Below are 16,411 nucleotides of genomic sequence, written 5' to 3'. Positions count from 1 at the left end.
GAAATAATGACCGGTGAATCTTGTTGATTGACCAATCAGAATCGAGTATTCAAGAGAGCCGTGTTCTAATTCATGATAATGCACTGGCGCTTCACTGTGTGTAGATCACTCCGCTTCACAGCTGCTGTAATCAACAAAACGCTTCACAGCTGTAGAGTAGACAGTAGTAAAGTAGACAGCCTGCAGTTAATTAGGCTGATTAGGCTACATTTTCAGCAAAGCAGAAAGCTGAGGGGACTATTTTTGTTGGCGTAGGAATAAATACAGAAATCATATATTTTCTCAGCTTTTTGTCATTTTTTTAATCAGCTTTGTTTAATAGAACTGTTGTATAAAAGCAATATCACATGAGAGGGAGTGCGGTTGTTGGCTAATATTGGCACTGCTGTGATTCGGTCGCAGGATAATCACAGCAGTGCCGATATTAGACAACAACAGCACGAAGTATCATTAAGTATCATTGGGACAGAGGCAAGAGCTGAGTTTGAGTCTGGAAAGTCATCGGTTTGAATCCCCCCCCTCCCCTGCAAGTTATCCTCAAGGCAACATGCCCGGTTCAACAAATAGCACAGAGCACAAAGCAACACAAAGCACACATGGGCAAAATGTGGCCCCAGGGCCGTACCGGCCCCTGGACCATTTCAGTCCGGCCCCCAACGTCCTCAAAGAAAAACAAAACAACCCCCAAAAACTCAATAAAAGGCAGAATTATGTTAATAAATCTCATCTGCTACAGCCAATGGATTTGCCTCTATTATATCGGGAGATTAACAATAAATTACCAATCACAGCAGGAGAGACGGATAAAAATAGGGAGACTCCTGCGAAAATCAGGAGTGTTGGCAGGTATGATGTCCAATGTGTGGCCCTTCACTTACTTGATGTAAGTCAGTATGGCCCTCTGGGAAAAAATGTTGCCCACTCCTGGCTTAAAGGGACAGTTCACCCCAAAATCAAAATATTTTCCCTCTTACCTGTAGTGCTATTTATCCATCTAGATCGTTTTGGTGTGAGTTGCCGAGTTTCGGAGATGATGTCTTCTCAATGGAACAGGATGGCTTATCCAATCCCTTAGAAAAGGGATTGCTGTTAAATATATGTAGCCGGCAGACTGTCCCTCTTGGGCTGCCGTACAGGAGTAGTCTGGCCTTGGCACCACCCACTTCCTGGTTTCCAATTGGTTGCTTGCTATAAAGCCGCCTTAGCAGGCTATGTGTTTCCTTTTGGGCTCCCCTTCGAGACGGTTAGCTGCATTGCGGGTAGGTGTACATTTTGTGTTGTGCTTACAGCCCCTTATGCTGTATGTTAGCAGTCAGTGGCTATCTCCTCACCCTCTTGTCTCAAGTTTAGGAGTAGGCCACTGTCCTTCTCTGCCGGACATATGGTTTGGCTTAAAACAGCATTAACCTGGTTTTGAGTATTAAAGGGGCAGTTCACCCCTGAACCAGTAAGGTGAATTTTGGCCTATCAACGGCCTGGCCACATACAGTATATTTGTCTTCCCATAAACCATGAACAAATTAGCATAGTTGGGGGTGAATAGTGACCCCATACTAGTACCTTGAGCTTGCAAATATTTGTTATCAAACATAAAATAATTCTAGATTTTAAAATAAACTTGGTAAGTAGCATAAGCAGTACCACAGGAAGAGTGTCTTTGTTAGAGTCCTGGTAGAATCTCCATGGCCTCCAATCCACCATCATTTTCTAACCACTTTTTTTTTTCAGGAGGTATATTGATGACATCATCATGGGGCCCATGATGATGTCATCAATACATACATATATATATATATATATATATATATATATATATATATATATATATATATATATATATATACAGTATATATATATAATCATGATGATCTTGGGGTCATCATATATAATGATATATATATATAATTCATGCCATTATGCTTAAATTGCTGTTGCTATACATAAATGCATAAATCTTTCTTAGTTACTTGCACACCTTTGGACAGATATGAATACATACATAAAAGTGCAGAGTTGTGCTACAAACCCCCCCCCCCCACCCCAAACAAAGTAGTAAAAACTCACCTGAGGGAATTGTCTTCCTCCAAAGTGCTGATGTCACCTGGCAGCAGCAGACACATGGCAGCTTGATGTCACCTGGCAGCAGCAGACACATGGCAGCTTGATGTCACCTGGCAGCAGCAGACACATGGCACCTTGATGTCACCTGGCAGCAGCAGACACATGCCACCTTGATGTCACCTGGCAGCAGCAGACACATGGCACCTTGATGTCACCTGGCAGCAGCAGACACATGGCACCTTGATGTCACCTGGCAGCAGCAGACACATGCCACCTTGATGTCACCTGGCAGCAGCAGACACATGCCACCTTGATGTCACCTGGCAGCAGCAGACACATGCCACCTTGATGTCACCTGGCAGCAGCAGACACATGCCACCTTGATGTCACCTGGCAGCAGCAGACACATGCCACCTTGATGTCACTTGGCAGCAGCAGACACATGGCACCTTGATGTCACCTGGCAGCAGCAGACACATGGCACCTTGATGTCACCTGGCAGCAGCACACACATGGCACCTTGATGTCACCTGGCAGCAGCAGACACATGCCACCTTGATGTCACCTGGCAGCAGCAGACACATGCCACCTTGATGTCACCTGGCAGCAGCAGACACATGCCACCTTGATGTCACCTGGCAGCAGCAGACACATGCCACCTTGATGTCACTTGGCAGCAGCAGACACATGGCAGCTTGATGTCACCTGGCAGCAGCAGACACATGGCACCTTGATGTCACTTGGCAGCAGCAGACACATGGCACCTTGATGTCACCTGGCAGCAGCAGACACATGCCACCTTGATGTCACCTGGCAGCAGCACACACATGGCACCTTGATGTCACCTGGCAGCAGCAGACACATGCCACCTTGATGTCACCTGGCAGCAGCAGACACATGGCAGCTTGATGTCACTTGGCAGCAGCAGACACATGCCACCTTGATGTCACCTGGCAGCAGCAGACACATGGCAGCTTGATGTCACCTGGCAGCAGCAGACACATGGCAGCTTGATGTCACCTGGCAGCAGCAGACACATGGTAGCTTGATGTCACCTGGCAGCAGCACACACATGGCACCTTGATGTCACCTGGCAGCAGCAGACACATGCCACCTTGATGTCACCTGGCAGCAGCAGACACATGCCACCTTGATGTCACCTGGCAGCAGCAGACACATGCCACCTTGATGTCACCTGGCAGCAGCAGACACATGCCACCTTGATGTCACTTGGCAGCAGCAGACACATGGCAGCTTGATGTCACTTGGCAGCAGCAGCCACATGGCACCTTGATGTCACCTGGCAGCAGCAGACTGTGTGACACATGGCACCTTGATGTCACCTGGCAGCAGCAGACACATGGCACCTTGATGTCACCTGGCAGCAGCAGATACATGGCACCTTGATGTCACCTGGCAGCAGCAGACACATGCCACCTTGATGTCACTTGGCAGCAGCAGCCACATGGCACCTTGATGTCACCTGGCAGCAGCAGACTGTGTGACACATGGCACCTTGATGTCACCTGGCAGCAGCAGACACATGGCACCTTGATGTCACCTGGCAGCAGCAGATACATGGCACCTTGATGTCACTTGGCAGCAGCAGACACATGGCACCTTGATGTCACTTGGCAGCAGCAGACTGTGTGACACATGGCACCTTGATGGAGTTCCTTCTCATTTATCAAAGAGCCAAATTGAACCACATTCAGAGGACTATAAACACCTCGGCTCCTCTTAGCATAGCAGCAGTTTGTCATGTTTGAGCTGAAGACATGCAGTTTGTCACATTGTAAATCACATCGTGGATATAAAGAAGAGACCTCTTACCCAACTGTGGATTTTATACTGCGCTGTCAATATTTGATGGCGCATCTTAAAATCCACCATGTTTACAGCATTACGCCACTGGAGAGTCTCAACTCCCCAGATAGGCTTGTCAGTCCATATGCCATGCTTTAGCTACATACAGTATATTAAACCTTCATATTTTGGGTGTAATGCCTGCGTAAAAGCAAGTCTTTTAGTGAATCAAACAATAATAATACAGTGCTGGGTTCGACTCCCAGGGAATAAACAGGTAGGAAGAATGTAATGTCTCTTCAGGTTCCAACAGAAAGGCTTCAATAAATAAACTAAGGAATGCTAATTAAAACAGGTTCGCAGGTTCGGTTCTAAAGTCAATGGAGAACAGAATCCAAACGAAAGTAGGGCGCGATCCAGCGCTTCCTTGTAATGTCAAACTCACAACAACAGACGGGCAGATGAGTCCAGGGAGAGGCAGACAGAACAGGGCAGATCTGTGGCAGCAGACAAGGTCAGTGTCCAAGTTTCAGCATCGGCAGTCTGTGAAGAGAGCTGTGCAGCATGATAAACACAGCTGATAATATCTGATTTTGAGATTATGGACGATGCATTTTTCGATGGCCGCGTGTATTTATTTGAGTCGGTCCGGAATAACGTTATATGGATTACAAGGAGCGGGGGGCAACAGGAGTTGCCATCAATGTGACGGAGAGCAGAGCCAGGGTGAACCAAATAGCATTAGATCGTTCATTAGATAATTTTCTTATTGTCTCGATATGATATAATAATGATATGCGCTGCTGCGTGTCAGAAAATCAGCTATTCACAGGACTTAAATTCAAGCATCTCACATGCCCCGTTTTCCTCATTTTCAGGTCGCAGTTCAAAACAAATGGGAATCAAAGCGGACTCATCAGGGTGACTTAAAAATCATATTTAAAGCAGGTCCAGGTTGTCAAAAACTGAATTCTCCTTTAAGTAGGGCCGATGCAGGTGAACAACATCAGAGCTAATTGCAAGATATCACCTTCTCCACCACTTCAATCACTCGCTGGCGGTAAACCAACGCCTGAAGATGTGCGCCTGGACCGCCATCTTCCTTCAGCACCTTGGACAGCACTCGATGTAGACGGAGCTTCAATGCCGCTGGAAGCAGCAGCAGGCCGGCCAGCCAATCATCACATTGGGATGTGATGAGCAACAAGAAAAGCAGGGAAAAGACAAGAGGACAGTAATCTGAGTGGGAGCTGAAGAGACCTTGGATCAGCCTCAGGTGGACTGTGGTGGAATGGTCTTCTCCCCTACCTTTCCCACATCTTCCAATGAGGAAGAGCAGCAGCTGCACCAGATGTCATCATCATCCACTGTGCCTTTACCCACAAGTCTTTGTATCCACATTATTGATTTATTTAAAAAGAAATGTCATTGTGTAAATATTTTGTGAAAGCACCAATAGTCAGAGAAAGAAACCTCTTTGCATTTTATTTTGATTGGTGTTGTTTTAATCAAATTAACCCATCTCACATGTGGCTTTGATTTACCATTGGAAATGTAGCCCAATTTGTAGAAAATGCAGATGTGACAAGGTCTAGGTGTAATGTCAACTACTAGGGAATATCACCCAAGGAAATACCACGGTTTAATGCCAACAGATAAACCACAACAAATGAGGGAGCAGAGGTCATAAATTCACTCACACACACAAAGTCCTAGTGATGATGTAATCAGTGGTCATAAATTGTGACATCATCAGTGATGTCAGAGGCATTGTGACATCATCAGTGATGCACACACACACGTGCGCGCACACACACATACACAAGAGACAGGCACACACATGCACACACAAGGGCCAGACACACACACACTGATGACATCAGTGATGATGTCAAATGCAGAGTTCAAATTCCAGAGCCAAACCAAGACAGCAGTTACTTCTGTGATACTGTAGTATAGATACAACAGCACCATCTTGTGGGGACAAACACCATCAGCCGACTCAGTTTACTCGTTTTATTAAGCCAGGGTGGTCATTTTCCAATCAAATAAAGATATACTGTAGTTTGGTGTTTTTTAACAAACAGACTTAGATGATTTGGAAGGGGGGAAAAGGCACTTAACTTACACCAGCCATGATAAAATAGGGTTTCTTTTCTCTTTTTACAAATATTTACAAACTACGCATGACAAAATCAGTCAAGGTGATGGTCAACACACAGCACACTGTTTGAGCTATAACACGTGATTACAGGGACGACGTCTCTCATAGAGGTACATGTGTGTGTGTGTGTGTGTATATATATATCATAGAGGTACATGGATATATATATATATTTATATATATATATATTTTTTTATATATATATCATAGAGGTACATGGATATATACTGTATATATATACACACACACACACACACACACACACACACACACACACACACACACACACACATATATATACATACATGTATATATATATATATATATATATATATATATATATATATATACACATACATACATACATATATTTTTATATATATATCATAGAGGTACATGGATATAAAGCTACTAAGAGGTTCATTCCAGAATGACAGGTGACAAATGGATGAAAATGAAATTGGAGGAAACATTTGCTCACAATGAGAGCTATCAGCTATCTTGAGCCCTTGACTTAAACATTTGGACAATGCATTCGTGTTTTAAAATGATAAACGATGAAAATTGGGGAACCATTCTCATCCATAACAGATAAGCAGTGTTGCCTGTGTTAAAGGGAAGCATTTGTTTTGTTGTTAGTATCATAATTAACATAAAGCACTGGGAGGTCTAATGCAACTATTGTTAGAAGTCACTTAAAGACACAGTCTCACAGACAATTGTAAAATAGCAACGTTTTGGACCAACGTTGCTATGTTACAATTTCAGCTCCAAAATTGTAAAATGGTAACATTCTGAGATTTTAGGGTTAGGGTTAGGGTAGGGGTAGGGGTTAGAAACGGAAAATCTCCGTAAACCACGGCCATCCCTGTAGAAACGTACGTTACCATTTTACAATTTCGGAGCCGAAATTGTAACATAGCAACGTTGGTCCAAAAACGTTGCTATTTCACAATTTTTTGGGAGATTGGGTTGTAAAGGCAGTAGAATTCATACAACACAGAGTAGGAACATAAAATAAAGCATTAAAAGCATACTGGTGTTTTTGTTGCTTTGTCAAACCAAAGGCAGAAAGCCAGTGGGCGTTCAACATGTTAAGAACACTGACACATGCATGTTGAGTTCAACATGTTAGAAACACTGACACATGCATGTTGAGCGGCACAGCTTTCAATCTTCAAAACAGATCCATGATCGAGTGCTTCCAATACTTCATCACACCTTTGCTTCAATAAGAAACTTATCATATAAAATGCTCAAAAATAACATTCCAAAATAAATCCAAATATATGGATAGAATGCTGACTGTTCCATGAAACCCAGTGAGACGGGTTGAGCCTGATCAGAGTGTTCAGACACGAAGCAGGTTGAAATCATGGTGAGATATTAGGCTTGTTTGAGATGAGCAAGTTCTGTGCATATTCAGCTTGGCCTGTTTCATGATGGTTAGAAAAGTTGTCCGACTTGCTCCGCCTGCCCGCCTGCGTGAGCCACAGCACTCGAGGCGCCGCAGCTGCTCTCTACCAACTGCACCCGACTGCACAGCGCTCATTGGTTCAACACAGGTGCATCACATACCCACAGTGAAATTGGGAAACTTCAATTTGATATCTATTCCAAGCCGTCACTGCATATTTTACATAAATACCACCTGTAATGCTTACATTTAAATAAAAAAACATGCAATCTGAAGGGCTGGGTCGTTTGAGCAGTGCATGTGGGTCGCTCTAATACACATTTGAATTTGTTTACCAACCGCTGTTAAACAAAACTGTAGAAGAAGAAAAAGAGCAGTGAGTGTGCAGTCGGGGGTGTTCGACTTGTTGATGCTTGGCCTGACTGCTCTCAACTCTAACAAGCCTATTGTGTTGTGTGACACGTGCCGTGTGACACGTGTGTGCCGGCTCAGTGGGAGGAGCTGCGGTCATTGGCCACGTCCTGCAGGCGGCGCTGCAGGGCGGAGTGGGTGTCTGGACACACCCTCTTGGGCGACAGCTCCTCCTCCAGAGGCATGCTGCGCCTCCTGCTGGGAGGAGTCTCTCCACTCCGCATCATGCTGTTGATCTCCTGCAGCCGCTGAGGGAGCAGGGAGCAGGAAGGTTAGAGCACAAGGGTGTGTGTGTGTGTGTGTGTGTGTGTGTGTGTGTGTGTGTGTGTGTGTGTGTGTGTGTGTGTGTGTGTGTGTGTGTGTGTGAGAGAGAGAGAGAGAGAGAGAGAGAGAGAGAGAGAGAGAGAGAGAGAGAGAGTGTGAGAGAGAGAGAGTGAGTGAGTGTGTGTGTGTGTGTGTGTGAGAGAGTGTGAGAGAGAGAGAGAGAGAGTGTGTGTGTGTGTGTGTGTGTGAGAGAGAGAGAGAGAGAGAGAGAGTGTGTGAGAGAGAGAGAGAGAGAGTGTGTGTGTGTGTGAGAGAGAGAGAGAGAGAGAGAGAGAGAGTGTGAGTGAGTGAGTGAGTGAGTGAGTATGTGTGTGTGTGTGAGTGAGTGAGTGAGTGAGTATGTGTGTGTGTGTGTGTGTGTGTCTCACGTTGGGCGGGCTGCTGCAGATGTAGTAGTAGATCTTGTCTCGGGGGGTGGTGGGTGTGGGGGGGGTGGGGCTGGTCTTGTGTGGGGAGATGTAGATGGAGTGTTTACTGGACAGCAGCATCCGGCGTGGTGAGCCCGTCCGCAGGGTGGGGTACGGACATAGTGGGGGAGACTCCACCTGCACACGCACACACACACACGCACGCACACACACACACACGCACGCACGCACGCACGCACGCACGCACGCACGCACGCACGCACACACACACACACACACACACACACACACACACACACACACACACACACAAGAAAAATCCCTGGTCAGATGTGATTTTGTGTTGTAATTTACTTTTTTGGTGAACAGTTTCTCTCAACCTCCGATTCTACTTCAGTTAGTGATTTCCTACATTTCCCAGAATGCACTAGGAGAACAGGCATCAACATGTTGCATTCACCTGTGGGTTTTACACTTAGGTGGAGAGAGATAGAGATAACTTAGTCAGAGAGGGAGACAAAATGTCTCCCCTTACTCAAAACTCAACCTGTCTCATTACAACATGAACACTCTGGGTAAGAGCACCTCTAGAGCCCGACACATATTTATTGGCCGATAACCAATATATCGATGTTGGCTGATATTTTTTTAACTCATTATATAAACTCATCAAAAAAAGGATCTTCCACACGCTACTGAGGTCCCTGACAGTGTCAAATGAATAAAGTGTAAAAATGGCCAATATGTGCTGTTTTGTCCTTATTACTCTGGGAGAGTCCAATCATCCAATCCACCAAGCATCCTTACAAGTTGTACCTCGTTGTAAAGGTGACTAATCAGGCTTTCCAACAATATAAAATACAATACCAATTGGTATTATTAAAGGGGAGAAATAATCGACCGAAATAATGTTTCCGAACTTTTTTTGAGGAGTTTATCTTTGTTCTATTTGTGTTTTTGTATTTCTTGTTATTTATCATTATTAAATTCCCAGTGAAGTTTACGGTTTTATTGCATTGATGTCATTTTGGACAATCAAGTTTATTGTTAAACTGTAAAAGATCTTGCTTACATTATATATCTTAAGTCACGTCGAGTCATATCTTTGTCAAGTGTGTAATATAATGTGTATATATAATATAAGAATACCGCCTGATAAATCAATATCATTTTTTTACTCCCTAATATCGGTGTCAGCATCGGCCCCAAAAGTCCAGTATGGATCTGGCTGTAAAGATGTGAAGCTAAATGTTTCTCACCCCTGCGCCTGCGGAGGGCGAGCTGGGCGAGTATCGCAGGGCGAAGTGTCTCATCTGCTTGATGTAAACCTGGTTGTAGAAGTGGATGAGGTCTGCTCGCTCCTCCTCACCCTCGCCCAGCAGGGAGCTGCAGGCGGGCGTAGAGGAGGAGGGGGTCTTAGCGGGCGTGGAGGGGGCGCTGCCAGGCTGGGGGCCAGGCAACGTGCTGCTGCAGCGTATGGCAACCGGGCTGCTGTCTCCACCTGCTGGGAGGAGGGAAGATGTGTCAGTTAATAGTAAAGGAAACAACAGTATAGAGTACCACAGGAATGAGTCCGGGATGTTTGTTGGGGTGGTTTTTATTTCTCTGTCACTGGATTGTGCAAGATTTTATTCTATAATACATATACATATACATACATATATATACACATATACATACACTTATATATACATATATACATATACATACATTTATACATACTATACTTGACACACCATTGAAACATGATAAGTGACTTCCTGGGGTCTCATCTATGAAACCTTGTGTAGAATCTCTACTAAGGATTCCTAGTCACTAAAACCTCTAACCACTAAACCTCTGGGGGCGCTGGACTTAAAGATGGGTCAGGGTTTTTTGTCTTGTTTACTTTTAAAACGTTTTGTTGTTTTGTTTTTTACATCTATACGTCTGTGTGGGATACCTTTGCAACACGATACTGGGTGGTGAAACACGGATTGGATGGAGTAGATAGTCACTGGACAGGTAAGTCATGGTTTTAGTAGGGATTCTACGCAAGGTTTGATAGGTGAGACTCCTGGACATTTGTATGTTGTTGTAAAACTAATATACAAATCTGAGAAAAAAGGAATGAGTCCAGGAGAGTCCTGGATGGAGATTTGGGGATTTTTTTGTGTGCAGGATTTGATATAATGCTTGAAATAAAGTAGATGTGGTGAACAAAAGTTTATGAAACGGCAAACTTTGTCTTCAGCAAGATAATGTTCACAAATGAGGACCACTTTTATGATTTTCGAAGCGTAAATTTTGTGTTGTTTTTTGACGTGATTTTCAGAAAACGCTTCAAAAGATCATTATCCTTATCAGTCATCATCGCAAAATAAACCCTGACAGACTGAGTAATCAATCAAGATCACCCTGAATGGATAATGACATTATCCCTTACTTGATTGACACAATTTTATACAAGCAATAGCATTTAAAATGGGCAGGCTGACATGTAACCAGCCTGTTTACCAGTAGGTGGGTCAAAAAGTTAATTTCAGTCACAGCAAAATGCCTGTAACTGTATCGCAAAGAATTGATGAGTGAATGTGTTTTAGTTTGCAGACCTGATGGCTCCTGGCTGCTGTCTGTAGGTGAGTTCTGTCTGTTGGCATCACTGCTGTCTGAGTGATGCCTCTTCCTCCCTGAGATCAACACCGTCCTGTAGACCTGAGACGCACATGCACACACATGCACACACACATGCACACACACATGCACACACATGCACACACACATGCACACACATGCACACACACATGCACACACATGCACACATACATGCACGCACGCACGCACGCGCACGCGCACACACACACACACACACACACACACTGTGTCACTATCGTTAACACATACTGTATAGCAATACTGTATATAACTATGGTAATGTGGACAATACATCCTGTAATACTGTAACATCATCTGTTAGTAAATATAATCAAGACGGTGACAAGTCTGTAGTACTGAGCTTCTAGCGGATAGAGGGTCTCACGGTGCTGCTGGCCTGAGGCTGCGTGCGCTAACAGAACAGATAGAGGGACTCACGGTGCTGCTGGCCTGAGGCTGCGTGCGCTAACAGAACAGATAGAGGGACTCACGGTGCTGCTGGCCTGAGGCTGCGTGTGCTAACAGAACAGATAGAGGGACTCACGGTGCTGCTGGCCTGAGGCTGCGTACGCTAACAGAACAGATAGAGGGACTCACGGTGCTGCTGGCCTGAGGCTGCGTGTGCTAACAGAACAGATAGAGGGTCTCACGGTGCTGCTGGCCTGAGGCTGCGTGCGCTAACAGAACAGATAGAGGGACTCACGGTGCTGCTGGCCTGAGGCTGCGTACGCTAACAGAACAGATAGAGGGACTCACGGTGCTGCTGGCCTGAGGCTGCGTGTGCTAACAGAACAGATAGAGGGTCTCACGGTGCTGCTGGCCTGAGGCTGCGTGCGCTAACAGAACAGATAGAGGGACTCACGGTGCTGCTGGCCTGAGGCTGCGTACGCTAACAGAACAGATAGAGGGACTCGCGGTGCTGCTGGCCTGAGGCTGCGTGCGCTAACAGAACAGATAGAGGGACTCACAGTGCTGCTGGCCTGAGGCTGCGTGTGCTAACAGAACAGATAGAGGGTCTCACGGTGCTGCTGGCCTGAGGCTGCGTGCGCTAACAGAACAGATAGAGGGACTCACGGTGCTGCTGGCCTGAGGCTGCGTGTGCTAACAGAACAGATAGAGGGACTCACGGTGCTGCTGGCCTGAGGCTGCGTGTGCTAACAGAACAGATAGAGGGTCTCACGGTGCTGCTGGCCTGAGGCTGCGTGCGCTAACAGAACAGATAGAGGGACTCACGGTGCTGCTGGCCTGAGGCTGCGTGTGCTAACAGAACAGATAGAGGGACTCACGGTGCTGCTGGCCTGAGGCTGCGTGTGCTAACAGAACAGATAGAGGGTCTCACGGTGCTGCTGGCCTGAGGCTGCGTACGCTAACAGAACAGATAGAGGGTCTCACGGTGGTGCTGGCCTGAGGCTGCGTGCGCTAACAGAACAGATAGAGGGACTCACGGTGCTGCTGGCCTGAGGCTGCGTGTGCTAACAGAACAGATAGAGGGACTCACGGTGCTGCTGGCCTGAGGCTGCGTGCGCTAACAGAACAGATAGAGGGACTCACAGTGCTGCTGGCCTGAGGCTGCGTGCGCTAACAGAACAGATAGAGGGACTCACGGTGCTGCTGGCCTGAGGCTGCATGTGCTAACAGAACAGATAGAGGGACTCACAGTGCTGCTGGCCTGAGGCTGCGTGCGCTAACAGAACAGATAGAGGGTCTCACGGTGCTGCTGGCCTGAGGCTGCGTGTGCTAACAGAACAGATAGAGGGACTCACGGTGCTGCTGGCCTGAGGCTGCGTGTGCTAACAGAACAGATAGAGGGACTCACGGTGCTGCTGGCCTGAGGCTGCGTGCGCTAACAGAACAGATAGAGGGTCTCACGGTGCTGCTGGCCTGAGGCTGCGTACGCTAACAGAACAGATAGAGGGACTCACGGTGCTGCTGGCCTGAGGCTGCGTGCGCTAACAGAACAGATAGAGGGTCTCACGGTGCTGCTGGCCTGAGGCTGCGTGCGCTAACAGAACAGATAGAGGGTCTCACGGTGCTGCTGGCCTGAGGCTGCGTACGCTAACAGAACAGATAGAGGGACTCACAGTGCTGCTGCCCTGAGGCTGCGTGTGCTAACAGAACAGATAGAGGGACTCACGGTGCTGCTGGCCTGAGGCTGCATGTGCTAACAGAACAGATATAGGGACTCACGGTGCTGCTGGCCTGAGGCTGCGTGCGCTAACAGAACAGATAGAGGGACTCACGGTGCTGCTGGCCTGAGGCTGCGTGTGCTAACAGAACAGATAGAGGGTCTCACGGTGCTGCTGGCCTGAGGCTGCATGTGCTAACAGAACAGATAGAGGGACTCACAGTGCTGCTGGCCTGAGGCTGCATGTGCTAACAGAACAGATAGAGGGACTCACGGTGCTGCTGGCCTGAGGCTGCGTGCACTAACAGAACAGATAGAGGGACTCACAGTGCTGCTGGCCTGAGGCTGCGTGCGCTAACAGAACAGATAGAGGGTCTCACGGTGCTGCTGGCCTGAGGCTGCGTGCGCTAACAGAACAGATAGAGGGTCTCACGGTGCTGCTGGCCTGAGGCTGCGTGTGCTAACAGAACAGATAGAGGGACTCACGGTGCTGCTGGCCTGAGGCTGCATGTGCTAACAGAACAGATAGAGGGACTCACGGTGCTGCTGGCCTGAGGCTGCGTGCACTAACAGAACAGATAGAGGGACTCACAGTGCTGCTGGCCTGAGGCTGCGTGCGCTAACAGAACAGATAGAGGGACTCACGGTGCTGCTGGCCTGAGGCTGCGTGCGCTAACACAACAGATAGAGGGACTCACGGTGCTGCTGGCCTGAGGCTGCGTGCGCTAACACAACAGATAGAGGGACTCACGGTGCTGCTGGCCTGAGGCTGCGTGCGCTAACAGAACAGATAGAGGGACTCACGTGCTGCTGGCCTGAGGCTGCGTGCACTAACAGAACAGATAGAGGGACTCACGGTGCTGCTGGCCTGAGGCTGCGTGCGCTAACAGAACAGATAGAGGGACTCACGGTGCTGCTGGCCTGAGGCTGCGTGCGCTAACAGAACAGATAGAGGGACTCACGGTGCTGCTGGCCTGAGGCTGCGTGCGCTAACAGAACAGATAGAGGGTCTCACGGTGCTGCTGGCCTGAGGCTGCGTGCGCTAACAGAACAGATAGAGGGACTCACGGTGCTGCTGGCCTGAGGCTGCGTGCGCTAACAGAACAGATAGAGGGACTCACGGTGCTGCTGGCCTGAGGCTGCGTGCGCTAACAGAACAGATAGAGGGACTCACGGTGCTGCTGGCCTGAGGCTGCGTGCGCTAACAGAACAGATAGAGGGACTCACGGTGCTGCTGGCCTGAGGCTGCGTGCGCTAACACAACAGATAGAGGGACTCACGGTGCTGCTGGCCTGAGGCTGCGTGCGCTAACACAACAGATAGAGGGACTCACGGTGCTGCTGGCCTGAGGCTGCGTGCGCTAACAGAACAGATAGAGGGACTCACGGTGCTGCTGGCCTGAGGCTGCGTGTGCTAACAGAACAGATAGAGGGACTCACGGTGCTGCTGGCCTGAGGCTGCGTGCGCTAACAGAACAGATAGAGGGACTCACGGTGCTGCTGGCCTGAGGCTGCGTGCGCTAACAGAACAGATAGAGGGACTCACGGTGCTGCTGGCCTGAGGCTGCGTGCGCTAACAGAACAGATAGAGGGACTCACGGTGCTGCTGGCCTGAGGCTGCGTGCGCTAACAGAACAGATAGAGGGACTCACGGTGCTGCTGGCCTGAGGCTTTGTGCGCTAACAGAACAGATAGAGGGACTCACGGTGCTGCTGGCCTGAGGCTGCGTGCGCTAACACAACAGATAGAGGGACTCACGGTGCTGCTGGCCTGAGGCTGCGTGTGCTAACAGAACAGATAGAGGGACTCACGGTGCTGCTGGCCTGAGGCTGCGTGTGCTAACACAACAGATAGAGGGTCTCACGGTGCTGCTGGCCTGAGGCTGCGTACGCTAACAGAACAGATAGAGGGACTCACGGTGCTGCTGGCCTGAGGCTGCGTGCGCTAACAGAACAGATAGAGGGACTCACGGTGCTGCTGGCCTGAGGCTGCGTGCGCTAACAGAACAGATAGAGGGACTCACGGTGCTGCTGGCCTGAGGCTGCGTGTGCTAACAGAACAGATAGAGGGACTCACGGTGCTGCTGGCCTGAGGCTGCGTGTGCTAACACAACAGATAGAGGGTCTCACGGTGCTGCTGGCCTGAGGCTGCGTACGCTAACAGAACAGATAGAGGGACTCACGGTGCTGCTGGCCTGAGGCTGCGTGTGCTAACAGAACAGATAGAGGGACTCACGGTGCTGCTGGCCTGAGGCTGCGTGCGCTAACAGAACAGATAGAGGGTCTCACGGTGCTGCTGGCCTGAGGCTGCGTACGCTAACAGAACAGATAGAGGGACTCACGGTGCTGCTGGCCTGAGGCTGCGTGCGCTAACAGAACAGATAGAGGGTCTCACGGTGCTGCTGGCCTGAGGCTGCGTGCGCTAACAGAACAGATAGAGGGTCTCACGGTGCTGCTGGCCTGAGGCTGCGTACGCTAACAGAACAGATAGAGGGACTCACAGTGCTGCTGCCCTGAGGCTGCGTGTGCTAACAGAACAGATAGAGGGACTCACGGTGCTGCTGGCCTGAGGCTGCATGTGCTAACAGAACAGATATAGGGACTCACGGTGCTGCTGGCCTGAGGCTGCGTGCGCTAACAGAACAGATAGAGGGACTCACGGTGCTGCTGGCCTGAGGCTGCGTGTGCTAACAGAACAGATAGAGGGTCTCACGGTGCTGCTGGCCTGAGGCTGCATGTGCTAACAGAACAGATAGAGGGACTCACAGTGCTGCTGGCCTGAGGCTGCATGTGCTAACAGAACAGATAGAGGGACTCACGGTGCTGCTGGCCTGAGGCTGCGTGCACTAACAGAACAGATAGAGGGACTCACAGTGCTGCTGGCCTGAGGCTGCGTGCGCTAACAGAACAGATAGAGGGTCTCACGGTGCTGCTGGCCTGAGGCTGCGTGCGCTAACAGAACAGATAGAGGGTCTCACGGTGCTGCTGGCCTGAGGCTGCGTGTGCTAACAGAACAGATAGAGGGACTCACGGTGCTGCTGGCCTGAGGCTGCATGTGCTAACAGAACAGATAGAGGGACTCACGGTGCTGCTGGCCTGAGGC

General features: G+C 48.7%; 1 protein-coding gene across 1 annotated transcript in view; it reads right to left on the bottom strand.

Annotated features, from left to right (window-relative positions):
- Positions 1 to 6,428: 6,428 nt before the first annotated feature.
- rbl2 (retinoblastoma-like 2 (p130)) overlaps positions 6,429 to 16,411 on the bottom strand; it is a gene marked incomplete at its 5' end in the record, with an annotated part of 42,313 nt that continues 32,330 nt past the window's right edge. The window contains 4 exon segments of the mRNA XM_083663125.1: positions 6,429 to 8,107; positions 8,552 to 8,728; positions 9,811 to 10,055; positions 11,143 to 11,245. Coding sequence (XP_083519251.1) covers positions 7,937 to 8,107; positions 8,552 to 8,728; positions 9,811 to 10,055; positions 11,143 to 11,245 — 696 coding nt within the window. The 3' untranslated portion in view covers positions 6,429 to 7,936.

This window comes from Poromitra crassiceps, assembly GCF_964638095.1.
Source record: "Poromitra crassiceps genome assembly, chromosome: 30".
NCBI lineage: Eukaryota > Metazoa > Chordata > Actinopteri > Beryciformes > Melamphaidae > Poromitra > Poromitra crassiceps.
Note: the sequence above shows the minus strand (reverse complement) of the source record. Positions and strands in the feature narration are given on the sequence as shown.